The following is a 16960-nucleotide window of genomic DNA, read 5'->3' on the forward strand; positions in this document are numbered from 1 at the left end:
TATCACGCACACAAAATGATGTAAATCTTACCATGAATGACAGAAATAAAAAGTGTTATCCTTGTTTGTGAAGTTCATCCTTGAATGGTGTAAAATTGAAGGGGCAAATGTAATTGTTTGCAAAAATAATTGTTTGAAGACATTTTATATGCAAAATCGCAGAGTTGTGAACGCTGCCCGTCTAGCACACAGAATCTGCCTACTAAAATTACCCATGTCCTACTACTGTTTTTAGAGTCGAGTAGTCTAGCTTGCTCAAAGATAATAGAGCAGAGCAAGATAGACCACTCGACCCTAAAAACCGTATTATGTCATAGCGCCATTTCAGTAGGCAGAAACTTGCAGAAACATTAAAAAATAAAAATAACAAAAATCTGTGAATTGATAGATGAGATATATTCTGCATTTTAATGGTATCATCACACATACTGTTCCCCCACAACACTGAAGGTATCACAAAATGCTGGAGTAACTCAGCATCTATGCTGCCTGACCTGCTGAGTTACTCCAGCATATTGTGATACCTTCGATTTGTGCCAGCATCTGCCGTTATTTTCCCCCACAACACTGATTACACTGCGATAGGCAGAGCGAACGGCGGGTTTTGCTTACTAAAATGCTGGACGTCCCACTCCTTTGCATACTATGCTTCAGTATAGGCGATTTCAACGGAGTGGTTCATCTTGCTCCTCTAGTATCTTTGATCTTGCTTCTCTGGTAGTGTAGGGAAATAACTGCAGATGCCGGTACAAATTGAAGGTATCACAAAATGCTGGAGTAACTCAGCAGGTCAGGCAGCATCTCTGGAGAGAAGGAATGGATGAAGTTTTGGGTTGAGACCCTTCACTGATGTCACGGGGTTGGAAAACGGGATCCCACTACTTCCCATCTCCTCCCCTTTCTGCGTTCCGCAGATACTGTTCCCTCCGTAACTCCCTGGTCCACTCGTCCCTTCCTACCCAAGCCACCCCTTCCCCAGGCACTTTCCCCTGCAACCACAAGAGATGCAACACCTGTCCCTTTACCTCCCCCCTCACCTCCATCCAAGGACCTAAACAGTCTTTCCAGGTGAGACAGAGGTCTGTCTCCAACCTCCTCTATTGTATCTGCTGTCCCAGATGTCAACTTCTCTGCATCGGCGAGACCAAACGCAGGCTCGGCGATCGTTTCGCTCAACACCTTCGCTCAGTCCGCCTTAACCAACCTGGTCTCCCGGTGGCTGAGCACTTCAACTCCCCCTCCCACTCTCAGTCTGACCTTTCTGTCATGGGCCTCCTCCAGTGCCACAGTGAGGCCCACCGTAAATTGGAGGAACAGCACCTCATATTTCGCTTGGGCAGCTTGCAGCCCAGCGGTATAGAAACATAGAAACATAGAAAATAGGTGCAGGAGTAGGCCATTCGGCCCTTCGAGCCTGCACCGCCATTCAATATGATCATGGCTGATCATTCAGCTCAGTAGCCTGTACCTGCCTTCTCTCCATACCCCCTGATCCCTTTAGCAAAAAGGGCCACATCTAACTCCCTCTTAAATATAGCCAATGAACTGGCCTCAACTACCTTCTGTGGCAGAGAATTCCACAGACTCACCACTCTGTGTGAAGAAATGTTTTCTCATCTCGGTCCTAAAAGACTTCCCCCTTATCCTTAAGCTGTGACCCCTGGTTCTGGACTCCCCCAACATCGGGAACAATCTTCCCGCATCTAGCCTCTCCAACCCCTTAAGAATTTTATATGTTTCTATAAGATCCCCCCTCAGTCTTCTAAATTCCAGCGAGTACAAGCCCAGTCTATCTAGTCTTTCCTCATATGTAAGTCCCGCCATCCCAGGGATCAATCTGGTGAACCTTCTCTGTACTCCCTCTAAGGCAAGAACGTCTTTCCTCAGATTAGGAGACCAAAACTGCACACAATACTCCAGGTGCGGTCTCACCAAGGCCCTGTACAACTGCAGCAGAACCTCCCTGCTCCTAAACTCAAATCCTCTTGCTATGAATGCCAACATACCATTCGCTTTCTTCACCGCCTGCTGCACCTGCATGCTTGCTTTCAATGACTGGTGCACCATGACACCCAGGTCACGTTGCATCTCCCCTTCTCCCAATCGGTCACCATTCAGGTAATACTCTGCTTTCCTGTTCTTGCCGCCAAAGTGGATAACCTCACATTTATTCACATTATATTGCATCTGCCATGCATTTGCCCACTCGCCTAATCTATCCAAGTCACTCTGCAGCCTCCTAGCATCCTCCTCGCAGCTAACACTGCCACCCAGCTTCGTGTCATCCGCAAACTTAGAGATGTTGCATTCAATTCCCTCGTCCAAATCATTAATATACACTGTAAATAACTGGGGTCCCAGCACTGAGCCTTGCGGTACCCCACTAGTCACTGCCTGCCATTCCGAAAACGACCCATTTATTCCTACTCTTTGCTTCCTGTCCGCCAACCAATTTTCTATCCACCTCAACACTGAACCTTCAATACCGTGTGCTTTAAGTTTGTACACCAATCTCCTATGTGGGACCTTGTCGAAGGCCTTCTGAAAGTCCAGATATAACACATCGACTGGTTCTCCCTTATCCACTCTACATGAACAGTGACTTCTCTAACTTTAGATAGCTCCTCTGTCCCTCTCCCCCCCCCTTCCCAGTTCTCCCTCTATCTTCCTGTCTCCACCTATATCCTTTCTTTGTCTCGCCCCCCCCCCCCGACATCAGTCTGAAGGAGGGTCTCGACCCGAAACGTCACCCATTCCCTCTCTCCAAGATGCTGCCTGACCCGCTGAGTTACTCCAGCATTCTGTGATACCTTGCTTCTCTAGTATCTTTATAGGAAACATCACAATCTGGTTTAGGAACAGCTCTGCCCAGGACAGGAAGGCTCTGCGGAGAGTAGTGCGTTCGGCAGAACGCACCATGGGAACTACACTCGTCCCCCTGCAGGACCTATACATCAGGAGGTGCGGATCCAGAGCCAGCAACATTATGGGGGACCCCTACCACCCCAGCAACGGACTGTTCCAGCTGCTACAGTCAGGCAAACGCCTCCGCTGTCCCACTGAAAATGGAGAGGATGAGACGGAGTTTCTTCCCACAGGCCATCAGGACTGTTAACTCTCATATCACCATCAGAACTGCCCCCTCCATCGACTCTTTAAGTCCAGGCTCAAAACCTATTTCTACTCCCTAGCGTTTGAGGCCCTCTGAGGGGGCGCTGTGAACTGTTTATGTATGTGCTGTTATGTTTGTGTGCCATTGTATAAGAAAATAACTGCAGATGCTGGTACAAATCGAAGGTATTTATTCACAAAATGACAGAGTAACTCCGCAGGTCAGGCAGCATCTCGGGAGATACATTAGGTGCCATTGTATGTTCGTTTCTTAGTACCTGAACTGATGTACAGCACTTTGGTCAACGTGGGTTGTTTTTAAATGTGCTATACAAATAAAATTGACTTGACTTGATCACAATAGACAATAGACAATAGACAATAGGTGCAGGAGTAGGCCATTCAGCCCTTCGAGCCAGCACCGCCATTCAATGCGATCATGGCTGATCACTCAATCAGTACCCCGTTCCTGCCTTCTCCCCATACCCCCTCACTCCGCTATCCTCAAGAGCTCTATCCAGCTCTCTCTTGAAAGCATCCAACGAACTGGCCTCCACTGCCTTCTGAGGCAGAGAATTCCACACCTTCACCACCCTCTGACTGAAAAAGTTCTTCCTCATCTCCGTTCTAAATGGCCTACCCCTTATTCTCAAACTGTGGCCCCTTGTTCTGGACTCCCCTAACATTGGGAACATGTTATCTGCCTCTAATGTGTCCAATCCCCTAATTATCTTATATGTTTCAATAAGATCCCCCCTCATCCTTCTAAATTCCAGTGTATACAAGCCCAATCGCTCCAGCCTTTCAATTAGTCACCAGGGACTAATTTAACTTACTGTATTAATTTATTTTTTGTGTTAAAATTTTATTTTTCTATTCTGTTTTGTAGTTTTTGCACAATCCGCAGGCGTTGCCAGCGTTTCATTTCACTGCACATCTTGTATATATATATATGTGTGACAAATAAACTTGACTTGTGCGTGAGTGTTTGCAGAGCGCGCCTCCTGGCGAGCCCAGTGCAGGTGACGCTCGTGGGCGCTCGCTCCCGGGAAGGGAGCGCGCACGTCAAGGGGAGCGGGAGCGCGCACGTCTCCGATGCGCAGGGACGAGTGCGCGCTGGGCGGAGCGGGACGGGGGTTTGTTGTCGAGTCCACACCGGCGGCCGCGCCTCACCCCAAGGCCCGGGGCACCCACCGCGCCTCACCCCAAGGCCCGGGGCACCCACCGCGCCTCACCCCAAGGCCCGGGGCACCCACCGCGCCTCACCCCAAGGCCCGGGGCACCCACCGCATCCACGGATCAACTCAACCCACCCCATCCCCCCCCCCGGTCGCCTCATGACGCCAACTACTACAGCAACGGTGGCGGCATCCACAGTCCTCGGGGGCGCGCTGCGCCGCTGGGCTGCGGCCACGGCTAGACCCATGCTCGTGCCCGAGGCGCGCGTGCACACCTCCGCCCCCGCACTCGTCCACAGACGAAACCCACTCAAGAAATTCCTCGCCAAGACAAAGTAAGGCCTCCCTTACACACACACTCACACGCGCGTGCACACACACACACACACCGGTGCACACCTGCAGGTGCGTGCATACAGGTACACACACACCGGTGCACACCTGCAGGTGCGTGCATACAGGTACCCATGCACACATGCAGGTGCGTGCATACAGGTACACACACACCCATGCACACATGCAGGTGCACACACGCGCGTGCACACACACACACACCGGTGCACACCTGCAGGTGCGTGCATATTACAGGTACACACACACCCATGCACACATGCAGATGCACACACACGCGTGAATACACACACCCGTGCACACCTGCACACATACATATGTGTACACACGCACATGCACACACACGTGCATACACGCACCACATACGTGCATATGCGCTCGCACACACATGCATACACACGCAGGTGCACACATGTACACACAGACATACATATGTTCACACAGCCACCCATGCACACACGCAGGTACACACGCATACGTGCACACACACATGTGCACTTGTCCACACATATATGTATAAATATAGAGGAGCTGCAGGTGCTGGAGTGCAAACTAAAACACAAAGTGCTGGAGGATCTCGGGGACGAGCAGCATCTATGGGGAGGTTAAATGGACAGGGAATGGATCACCTCCCGTCTGGACTACTGCAACAGCCTCCTCTATGGCGCACCCTCAAAAATCATCAGTAAACTTCAATACATTCAAAACTCCGCTGCCCGTCTACTCACCCACACCCCGATCCGTGACCATATCACCCCCGTCCTTTACAAACTCCACTGGCTCCCCATCCCCCAGAGAATCCAGTACAAAATCCTCCTCATGACCTACAAAGCCCTCCATAACCTGGCCCCATCCTACCTGACCGACCTCCTCCACAGGCACACTCCCACCTGCACCCTCCGCTCTGCTGCTGCCAATCTCCTATCCCCCCACATCCGGACCAAACTCAGATCCTGGGGGGACAGGGCTTTCTCCATCGCTGCTCCCACCCTATGGAACTCACTACCCCAAACCGTCAGAGACTCCTCCACACTCACCACATTCAAAACATCACTGAAGTCTCACCTGTTCAGTACTGCCTTCAACCACTGAAGGTCACCTCACCTTCTGTCTCCTTTCTCTGTTCGTTTACTTATTTATCTATTTATTCACTTCCCTATGTTCTCTAAATCCCTGTAAAGCGTCTTTGAGTATATGAAAAGCGCTATATAAATGTAATGCATTATTATTATTATTATTATAAGATCATACGAGATAGAAACAGAATTAGGCCATTCAGTACATCAAGTGTACTCTGCCATTCAATCATGGCTGATCTATTAATCTCCACTTTAAAAATACCCAATGATTTGGCCTCCACAGCTATCTAGAAAAATGAATCGCACAGATTCACCACCATCTGGATAAATAACTTCCTTCCCATCTCCCTTCTAAAGGAATTTATGGGAATATGGAAGTAGGATTAAGTGTAAGTGGGTGTTTGATGGGTTGGCATAGACCCACAGTGCTAAAAGGGCCCATTTCTGTGCTCTGTGACTATTCACACTTTGAGAGTTGCCCACTGTGGGAGATGTGCAACTGTGTGAACGATTTCAATGACAGGGTTGTGCTTGGTAATGGAGAAGGTGAGGAACAGGGGAGGGCTGTCGGTAAATTTGCTTGTGCTAATTGTTATTGATAAGTCATAGTCATGGATTAGTGTAACCACAACCTAAAACTGTACTTCATCAAAAATTAAACAACCGACGATTGTTTTGTGTTTCCGCACAGGAAGAAGTTTTGGTATGACAGTCCAACATTGGGATCACAACTGGTAAGAACAGATTTAAGAAATAGCTGATGTTTTTTCTTGCCAATGTAAATAGTCTTTGCTAATTTATGCAAGAAACTTGTTAATGGATTAAATGGGTTCTACATGGTTTCTGTAGCAGTGAATAATCTCCTTGATACTTGTCAAATTTTAAATCGTTGTTTAGTTTAATTCAGAGAGACAGTACTGAAACAGGCTATTCGGCCCACCGAGTTCTCGCCGACCAGCGATCCCCGCACATTAACACTATCCTACACATACTGGGGACAATTTACATTTTTTCCAAGCCAATAGACAATAGGTGCAGGAAGAGGCCATTCGGCCCTTCGAGCCAGCACCGCCATTCAATGTGATCATGGCTGATCATTCTCAATCAGTACCCCGTTCCTGCCTTCTCCCCATACCCCCTGACTCCGCTATCCTTAAGATATCCAATTATCCTACAAACCCTGTGTGTCTTTGGAGTGTGGGTGGAAGCCGAAGATCTCGGAGAAAATCCACGCAGGTCACGGGGAGAGCGTACAAACTCCGTACAGACAGCGCCTGTAGTCAGGATCAAAACTGGGTCTCTGGCGCAATAAGGCAGCAACTCTACCGCTGCGCCACCATGGAGCCTCAGCATTACATCCCTGTTTTTGTATAGAAGCCCTCTTGAAATAAATGCTAGCATTGCGTTTGCTGTCTGTACAGAGTTCATACGTTCTCCCCATGACCTGCGTGGGTTTTTTTCTGAGATCTTCGGTTTCCACCCACGCTCCAAAGATGTACATATTTGTAGGTTATTTGATTTGGTATAAAATGTAAAATCTTCCCTAGTGTGTGTAGGATAGTGTTAGTGTGCGGGGATCGTTGGTCGGTGCGGACTCGGTGGGCTGAAGGGCCTGTTTCCGCACTGTATCTCTAAACTAAAAATTAAAAAAAAAACAATTTTTGGTCCTGACACGTAACTTGGATATTGTAGCCAGGAGATATAAAAAATCAAAATAACTGCAAAGTTACATTTCAAACCAAGAGCAATAATGCATCACAGAAAGTCTGCCTTGATCATTTGCAGATCTGCAAAGGATCTTGGATCTACGGCCCCCTGATTCAGAAGATTCAGAACATTCCCCACCGTCCAAGGTGTAACATTAGAGCATGGATGAAATGAAACCTACTACTAGATTTAAGCCCAATTGGAAATACAGGCCCACCACCGATTTTCTGGCAACTGGTGGTTCGGAAACACCTTTAATCCAGACAAAATTAAGAGACGCACTTGAAATTGTGCGCACCCAGCAAATGCTTTTCACTGTACCTCGGTACGCGAGACCATAAACTAAACTGAAACTACATTTGCTCTGTACTGTTTGCTGTTTTCGTGCAGCTTTACAAGCCCTCGAGTTTGGAGAATGTATTGAAACCTCAACGCAAGGCAAAAAAGGAAGACACATTCCGAATGAGGGTACTCAACCAAGTTCTTTATAAAGCAATCACAGATCTGCTGAACACCAGTGAAGTCAGCCCGGAGGTTTTTGACGAGAAAGTGGAGATATCCAAAGTAAGGGCATCTTTATTTATCTTTGTTCTATCCAGGGGTATGATGAAAGGAAAGGAAAGGATTCAGATTATTTTAATACCAGTGATTTGTAATCTACTGTGCACTACTTGATAATGAAAATATATTGAAGATAGACAATAGGTGCAGGAGGAGGCCATTCGGCCCTTCGAGCTAGCACCGCCATTCAATGTGATCATGGCTGATCATTCTCAATCAATACCCCGTTCCTGCCTTCTCCCCATACCCCTGACTCCGCTATCCTTAAGAGCTCTATCTAGCTCTCTCTTGAATGCATTCAGAGAATTGGCCTCCACTGCCTTCTGAGGCAGAGAATTCCACAGATTCACAACTCTCTGACTGAAAAAGTTTTTCCTCATCTCAGTTCTAAATGGCCTACCCCTTATTCTTAAACTGTGGCCCCTTGTTCTGGACTCCCCCAACATTGGAAACATGTTTCCTGCCTCTAACGTGTCCAACCCCTTAATAATCTTATACGTTTCGATAAGATCTCCTCTCACCCTTCTAAATTCCAGTGTGTACAAGCCTAGTCGCTCCAGTCTTTCAACATATGATAGTCCAGCCATTCCGGGAATTAACCTAGTAAACCTACGCTGCACGCCCTCAATAGCAAGAATATCCTTCCTCAAATTTGGAGACCAAAACTGCACACAGTACTCCACACAGACACAAAATGCTGGAGTAACTCAACAGGATAGGCAGCGTCTCTGGAGAGAAGGAATGGATGACGTTTCGGGTCGCGACCCTTCTTCAGACTGATGTCAGCGGAGAGGAAGATACATAGACAATGAAGTGCAAGGTGTGAAAACAGGACAAAGGGCATGAAGTTCAAGGAAAATGTAGAATAGATCGTTGTTAGCTGGGAGAAGGTAACAACAAAGCAACCAGAGATAAAATGTAGTCGGAGACAGTCAGAGTGGTCGGAGAACTGGGAAGGGGGAGGGATGGAGAGAGGGGGAAAGCAAGAGTTACTTGAAGTTGGAGAAGTCAATGTTCAAATTGCTGGGGTGTAAGCCCAATTAATATGTAATGTGCTGTCATGCATTGATCAAATGTAATTTTTGTTAGTAGTAATGTTGTTCAAAAGGGCATTAATACTTTATGCTAAATAGAATAAGTGATCCACTTAGTTATTCTCCAAACTCCTATCCATTTGTTTATAATATATGACTGTAGAAATAAAAGCTAATAGGTATTCATACAGTCTGTTTCTAAGTGGCGCAACGCTAGAGTTGTTGCCTTACATCGCCAGAGGCCAGGGTTCGATCCTGACTACGGGTGCTGCCTGTACGGAGTTTGAACGTTCTCTCCGTGACCTGTGTGGGTTTTTCCCGGGTGCTCCAATTTCCTCCCATACTCCAAAGACGTATAGGTTTGTAGGTTAATTGGCTTGGTAAAATTGTAAATTGTCCCTCGAGTGTACGATAGTATTAGTGTACGGGGATTGCGGGTCGGTGTAGACTCGGTGGGCCCAATGGCCTGTTTCTCTAAACTAAATTAAACTATAGTCTGTCATTCAGGTTGTTTCTAATCGGGATTAAGTCTGTCTGTTTTTAAGTCTGAATTTAAGACACAAAATGCTGGAGTAACTCAGCGGGACAGGCAGCATCTCTGGAGAGAAGGAATAGATGACGCTTCGGGTCGAGACCCTTCAGACTGGTAGTCAGAAGAGAGGGAGACTTAGAGATATAGAAGGGTAAGGTATGAAAACAGATCAAATCAGATGATAATGAAAGTCTGTCTGTTTATAAGTCTTTGATTCAGTCTGTTTCTAATAGGGATTAATTCAATCTGTTTTTATTTTAAAACCTACTGTTAATATCCATTCCATTATTTCCCAACCACTTCCATCGTATAGCATTCTATTCCAAAGTATCATTAGCTTCTGTTTCCTCTTGTTTTCACGCTCATTTTTTAAATTGTCCAAAGAAGGGCTTTCATAAATCCATAGAAACATAGAAACATAGAAAATAGGTGAAGGAGTAGGCCATTCGGCCCTTCGAGCCTGCACCGCCATTCAATATGATCATGGCTGATCATCCAGCTCAGTAACCTGTACCTGCCTTCTCTCCATACCCCCTGATCCCGTTAGCCACAAGGGCCACATCTAACTCCCTCTTAAATATAGCCAATGAACTGGCCTCAACTACCTTCTGTGGCAGAGAATTCCACAAACTCACCACTCTCTGTGTGAAGAAATGTTTTCTCATCTCGGTCCTAAAAGACTTCCCCCTTATCCTTAAGCTGTGACCCCTGGTTCTGGACTCCCCCAACATCGGGAACAATCTTCCCGCATCTAGCCTCTCCAACCCCTTAAGAATTTTATATGTTTCAATAAGATCCCCCCTCAGTCTTCTAAATTCCAGCGAGTACATGCCTAGTCTATCCAGTCTTTCTTCATATGAAAGTCCTGCCATCCCAGGGATCAATCTGGTGAACCTTCTCTGTACCCTCTAAGGCAAGAACGTCTTTCCTCAGATTAGGAGACCAAAACTGCATACAATACTCCAGGTGCGGTCTCACCAATGCCCTGTACAACTGCAGTAGAACCTCCCTGCTCCTAAACTCAAATCCTTTTGCTATGAATGCCAACATACCATTCGCTTTCCTGCCTCTAGCGTGTCCAACCCCTTAATAATCTTATATGTTTCAATAAGATCCCCTCTCATCCTTCTAAATTCCAGCGCATACAAGCCTAGTCGCTCCATTCTTCGGTTTCCTTCCACACTCCAAAGACGTACAAGCTTAAGATTTAACTGGCGTGGTATAAGATGTAAAATTGTCCCTAGAGTGTGTCGGGTAGTGATAATGTGGGGGGATTGCTGGTTGGTGTGGACTCGGTGGGCCGAAGGTCCTGTTTCCGTGCAGTATCTCTAAACTAAACTAAATAAACAGGAGTGTAGCAGGACTGTAGAGTCATTCAATAACATCACAGCCAATCTGATCTTGGCTTCAACTCCACTTTCTGTTCTGTTCCGCAAATTTCTTGACTCCCAACAGATGCATGTTTAACCTATCTCAGCCTTGAATATATTCAATTATTTCAGCTTCCGCTGCTGTCTGTGAAAGTGAGTTCTGTAGAGAGCAAAATTTCTCCCTTTGTTAGGTTTTAAAGCAAATCTTTTTCTTTAGGGGACGGGAGAGATAGAATGAATAAATGTTTTCATTTAAAGAGTGGACTTTTAACAGTCATAGAGTGATACAGGGTGGAAACAGGCCCTCTGGCCCAACTTGCAAACATGTCCCATCTACAATAGTCACACCTGCCCGCATGTGAATTTTCCGCGGATTTCCGCGTTTTTAAAATCCATTTTCTGCACTTTTTCAATGGTTTCCGCGTTTTTCACTTTGCCAAATAAACAGAGAAATCAGATCGAAAAAAGAAAGAAAAAAAACGATGTACAGACTTGTAATGAACACTAGGGTTCCACTAGAGGTCACTAGGGGTTCCACTAGAAATCCCCCCCGTGCGCCATGGAAATGTGGCACCTAGGCTGGGCAAGGCAGCCAATCTCAACCTCATTGGGACTTCCATGGCCAATTTGTCAATTCAGCCGCCAGAGGTTCCGCGAGAAATCCTCCCCCGCGCGCCCTGGATGTCTCCCCGGAAATCTGGCACCCAGGCTGGGCAAGGCAGCCAATCTCGACCTCATCGGGACTTCCACGGCTGATCAGTGGGTTGAATTTGCAACCTGCGGCCGGGGCTCTGGAACTCCAGCCCAGCTGGAGTCAGCAAATCTATCCCCATAGTCGACTTCCCTGGCCTGCTGGATAAACCAGCAAAGCTTTGGAACCAAGAGTACCAGAAAATCAGTGGTGGAACTGTAATGAGTAAATATTAAATTTAGGTGCTAGATTATATAACTAATTGAAGACAGGGTTAAAATATAAAACATAGCAGAAAAGCCAATTACCAACCTTTTGAGCTGATTATCAATTAATGTGCGAATTTACTTCAAAATGTTATTAGTGTACAGTGACATATTCAGATTATTTTGTAACTCTGTTTTTACTTTGAAATGCACTAAAAGAGGTTTGAAACTGATAATTTTGTGTGTAAATTTTCAATTTTTTTAACCTCACTCACATGCCTGATCTATGTACCTGTCTAAAAGTCTGAATAATGGCAATAATATCAATAATTTTGATGAAGCATAGCACAATTACATGATAGTTTTGAGTCGGTAAGTGCCAGCTAACTATTGGCAATTTAATGAACTAGATTGAATCCCATTGAGTGCACATCTTGGCAATAAGATATGGATGTGCCACTGTTGCAGGTTCAGATGACGGTGGATTTTTCAGCGTGCCGTGCCTACTGGGTACCAAGTGGTTTGCTGGAAAAAGATAATCGCATTCAAAAAGTCTTAGAAAAATATTCTCCCCGTGTAAGGTAAGCATGATCAATATCTTTCGTAGGCATACCACAGAAACAGGCCCTTTGTCTCAACTCATCCAAGGTGCTCCACCTAACCTAGTCCCATCTGCCCGTGTTTAGTCCATATCCCTCTAAACCTTTCCTATCCATGTACCTGTTGAAGTGTGTTTTAAATGCTGTTATAGTACCTGCCTCTACTACCTCTGGCAGCTGGTTCCATCTACCCACCGACCTTAGTTAAATAGATTTAGATTTTTTTTTAGATTTAGAGATACAGCGCAGAAACAGGCCCTTCGGCCCACCGGGTCCGCGCCGCCCAGCGATCCCTGCATATCCTACACCCACTAGGGACAATTTTTACATTTGCCCAGCCAATTAACCTACAAACCTGTACGTCTTTGGAGTGTGGGAGGAAACCGAAGATCTCGGAGAAAACCCACGGGGAGAACGTACAAACTCCGTACAGACAGCACCCGTAGTCAGGATCGAACTTGAGTCTCCGGCGCTGCATTCGCTGTAAGGCAACAACTCTACCTCTGCGCCACCGTGCACTCATAGAGAGTCCTGATCGTATCTCCGGCAATTAGACTAACTAAATTGATAAGAGTCATACAGTGTGGAAACAGGACCTTCGGCCCAACTTGGCCTCACCGACCAACATGTCCCATCTACACTAGTCTCTCTTTAGTCTATCCGTAACTCCTGAACTCAACATTCTTGGTACACTCCTGCTCCTGTTCAATAACAACATAAACAGGAGTGGGAGTGTGGCGAGACCGTAGAGCCATTCAATAACAGCATGGCGGATCTGAGTTTGGATCTCTCTCTCTCTCCCCCTCTCGTCCTTTCCCCCCTCCTCCCTACCTCTCCCCCCTCTCTTCCTTTCCCCCCTCTCTTCCTTTCCCCCCGCTCTTCCCTCCCTCTCTTCCCTCTCCCCATCCTCCATCCCTCCCTCTCCCCATCCTCTCCATCCCTCTCCCCATCCTCCCTTCCACTTCCCCCTCCTCCCTCACTCTCCCCCTCTCCTTCCTCCCTCCCTTCCTTCCTCCCTTTCTCCCTCCCACCCTCTGTATGTATAATTGTCAAACTAGTGCACACAAATTGTTCATGAAAATGCACAGTTGGCACTTATTGCTTTGAAGGTTGATAATTTTGAATCTGATCAAATTCTGTTGGTTTTATGAATTTCTAGGCACCTCCTCATTACCCATCAAGTCATGGGTTGTGTCCCACCCGTGGTCTTTGTTCGAGACCGAGAACAAGCAGCAATTGCTGAGGTGGGTAGTGATCACATTTCTCTGGTGAACACATGCGCGAATGGAAAGTTTCAAGCCAACTAATGCTTTGCGTGCCGGAAAATCTTTCATAATTGGTCCTGCAGAGATCGGCAGGTCTACAAGTAACTCCTCGAGAATGTGGCCCTATTTCTCCCCTTCCTCCACCTACATTAGACAATAGACAATAGGTGCAGGAGGAGGCCATTCGGCCCTTCGAGCCAGCACCGCCATTCAATGTGATCATTGCTGATCATTCTCAATCAGTACCCCGTTCCTGACTTCTCCCCATACCCCCTGATTCCGCTATCCTTAAGAGCTCTATCCAGCTCTCTCTTGAATGCATTCAGAGAATTGGCCTCCACTGCCTTCTGAGGCAGAGAATTCCACAGATTCACAACTCTGACTGAAAAAGTTTTTCCTCATCTCAGTTCTAAATGGCCTACCCCTTATTCTTAAACTGTGGCCCCTTGTTCTGGAGCTTCCTGCAGCTTCACCATTTGTGACGCATCAATCCTGATGTCTCACACCTTGAGCCTTTGCTCCAACTGTCTGCCTATCAAACCCCCCGATTCATCTCGATTGTAATCATGTATTGTCTTTCTGCTGACTGGTGAGCACGCAGCAAAAGCTTTTCACTGCACCTCGGTACACGTGGCAATAAACTAAAATTGAAACTGAAACTAAAACTCAAACTGAAACTTTCATCAGTGTCCACCTATGACCAGCCACAGACAGACACGAATAGCTGGAGTAACTCAGCGGGCCAGGCAGCATCTCTCGAGAAAAAGGACATTTCGGGTCGGAACCCTTCTTCAGACTTTTTCCCCAAAGATGCTGCCTGACCCACTGAGTTACCCCAACACTCTGTGAAACGTCACCTATCCATGTTCTCCAGAGATGCTGCCTGACCCACTGAGTTACTCCAGCACTCTGTAAAACCGCGCCTATCCATGTTCTCCAGAGATGCTGCCTGACCCGCTGAGTTACTCCAGCACTTTGTGTCCTCCAGTGGAACCCCTCACCTGCAGTTCCTTGCTTCTCCTCCTCGAGAATGTGATTTATTTATCATGATCAGGAAAAACAATTCATGTATATTATTGCCCAATACATTTTTAAAATATACATTAAAACAAATAATGCTTCCTTTCACAGGTAGAGAGGTTGTTAGAAATTGCTGATTATGGCCCTGAAGAGACTTCTGATATATCACAAGATTTGGACTCCATCCATGGGTAACTACTATTTTTCATATAATTTAAATTTGTTTTGACTTGGCAGATTGGCTGTATGAACTCAAATAAAGACATCATGGACAAAGATACATTTAAAGTTATGTGTTTCGTTTATTTAGTTTAGTTTAGAGAAGTTTGCAACTTGAATCAGTAATAAGGAAGGTGAATGCAATGTTATCGTTTAGTTTAGTTTAGAGATACAGCACGGAAACAGGCCATTTGGCCCACTGAGTCCACTCCTACCAGCGATGCCCGCAAACTAGAACTATCCGACGCACTAAGGTCAATTCACAATTATATCAGCCAATTAGCCTACAAACCTGTACGTCTTTGAAGTGTGGGAAGAAACCAGAGAAAAGTCACGGGGAGAACGTACAACCTCTGTACAGACAAGCACACGTAGTCAGAATCGAACCCGGGTCTCTGGAGCTGTGAGGCTGCGCCACCGTGCCGACCCGAAACGGGAATTTTGACAAATTGAGCAGATGCGTTGAAAGTAAGACTGGCTTGTTTTTCTGATGACAAGATTTGCAAGAATTAACCTTTTTAACAGGTCAACTTTAGCAGTAAGAACAACTAACCATGTTAAAGGTTGGAGATAGTTGCAGTGCAGTATTTTATGCTGGAGGGAGGGGTGGGTGGGGAAGATACAACGAGAGGGTGATGGTGTATGGAACGAGCTGCCAGAGAAGGTAGTCGAGGCAGATACTACAACTACATTTAAAAGACATTAGAGCGGGTACATGGGCAGGAAAGGTCTCGAGGGGTATGGGCCAAATGCAGGCAGGTGGGACTAGTGTAGATGGGGCAGCTTGAGTGCCATGGGCAAGTTGGGCCGAATGGCCTGTTTCCACGTTGTATGACTCTGTGACATAGCTTTCCTAAATGTTCATTCTTAAATATACGCAAGTAAATGGGACCACCATTGGGCATTAGGAGGTAGTTGAGGCAGGGACTATTGAAACGTTTAAGAAACGATTAGACACGTACATGGATAGGACAGGTTTGGAGGGATATGGACCAAGCGCAGGCAGGTGGGATGACAAAATGAACTTCTGGAACTTTGACCTTTCCACCTGGCATTTGCTGTGACCAAGAGCAAATCATTATCAAAAGTTAATTTTCTCTGGATTACTTAATGTATTTTTTAATTCCAGGCAATTCCCCGTAGACGCTGCCTTGAAGCCGACCCACACAGGACCGATTCCAGTCTCATCCCAGCGGCCATCACCCGAACCTGACCATTTCGGTATTAACCATGACTCGCTAAACAAACAAATACTGGAATATAAAAAGAAAAATACTCAACGGTTATTGGAAGCAAATAACTTAACATTGTCACAGCAACACCTAGAACAAATAGCTCAGCTGAAAAAATTACGACTAAAGAAGAAGAAAGTTAATTGCAGTTTTGACGACATTACACCGGAGATGTACTTGTTAGAAAAATACAGCACAAACTCCTCAGACACATTGTCAGAGAGAGAAGAGGAACTGAAGGAATTAGGCGAAGACATAAAAGAGCTAGAATTAGAGGAAGATGATCCAGAAGATCCAGCGAAAATACCTAAAGATTTAAAATAAACTTGATTTTTTTTTTTTTAACCGACCTGTCTCTAAATTTCTACAATTTCTAATTTAAAAATTGCTTTTTTGGTGTAGAGCTTTGATTAAAAGTTTGGACTATGACCGTTTAGGAAGCAACTGCTGGTTTACACCGAAGATGGACACAAAATGCAGGAATATCTCAGAAGGACAGGCAGCATCTCTGGAGAGAACGAATGGGTGATTTTTCTGAAGAAGGGTCTCAACCCGAAACATCACCCATTCCTTCTCTCCAGAGATGCTGTCTGTCCTGCTGAGTTACTCCAGCATTTTGTGTCTATCTTTGGATTGTAACTGTTCATAATTTTAGATCTGAAAAAATGAATGCCAAGACTACAACAGTGATACAGTAGTGATACTGTAGTGATACTGTAGTCATTACTGTGTTAAGTTGTATACTGAAGATAGACACAAAATGCTGGAGTAAATCAGCGGAGCAGGCGGCCTTGTACTCCTTTCA

The 16960-nt window shown here is 46.0% G+C and overlaps 1 protein-coding gene across 1 annotated transcript; it reads left to right on the top strand.

The window, feature by feature from the left end:
* The first annotated feature begins 4194 nt into the window (after positions 1–4194).
* Positions 4195–16495, top strand: rbfa (ribosome binding factor A). The gene is made up of 7 exons (XM_078426980.1): positions 4195–4624; positions 6411–6453; positions 7817–7990; positions 12289–12401; positions 13579–13663; positions 14816–14895; positions 16053–16495. The coding sequence occupies exons 1-7, from the start codon at positions 4449–4451 to the stop codon at positions 16477–16479; spliced, it is 1098 nt and encodes a 365-aa protein (XP_078283106.1). The 5' UTR covers positions 4195–4448; the 3' UTR covers positions 16480–16495.
* Positions 16496–16960: the final 465 nt, after the last annotated feature.

The sequence above is a fragment of the Rhinoraja longicauda genome, chromosome 2, assembly GCF_053455715.1.
Source record: "Rhinoraja longicauda isolate Sanriku21f chromosome 2, sRhiLon1.1, whole genome shotgun sequence".
NCBI lineage: Eukaryota > Metazoa > Chordata > Chondrichthyes > Rajiformes > Arhynchobatidae > Rhinoraja > Rhinoraja longicauda.

Bases quoted from the DNA above. Each gene is read 5' to 3' on its own strand.
- rbfa (XM_078426980.1), top strand. From the start codon at position 4,449: ATGACGCCAACTACTACAGCAACGGTGGCGGCATCCACAGTCCTCGGG. The intron at 6,454-7,816 runs GTAAGAACAGAT...GTTTTCGTGCAG, and splicing joins CAACATTGGGATCACAACTG to CTTTACAAGCCCTCGAGTTT. The intron at 12,402-13,578 runs GTAAGCATGATC...ATGAATTTCTAG, and splicing joins AAATATTCTCCCCGTGTAAG to GCACCTCCTCATTACCCATC.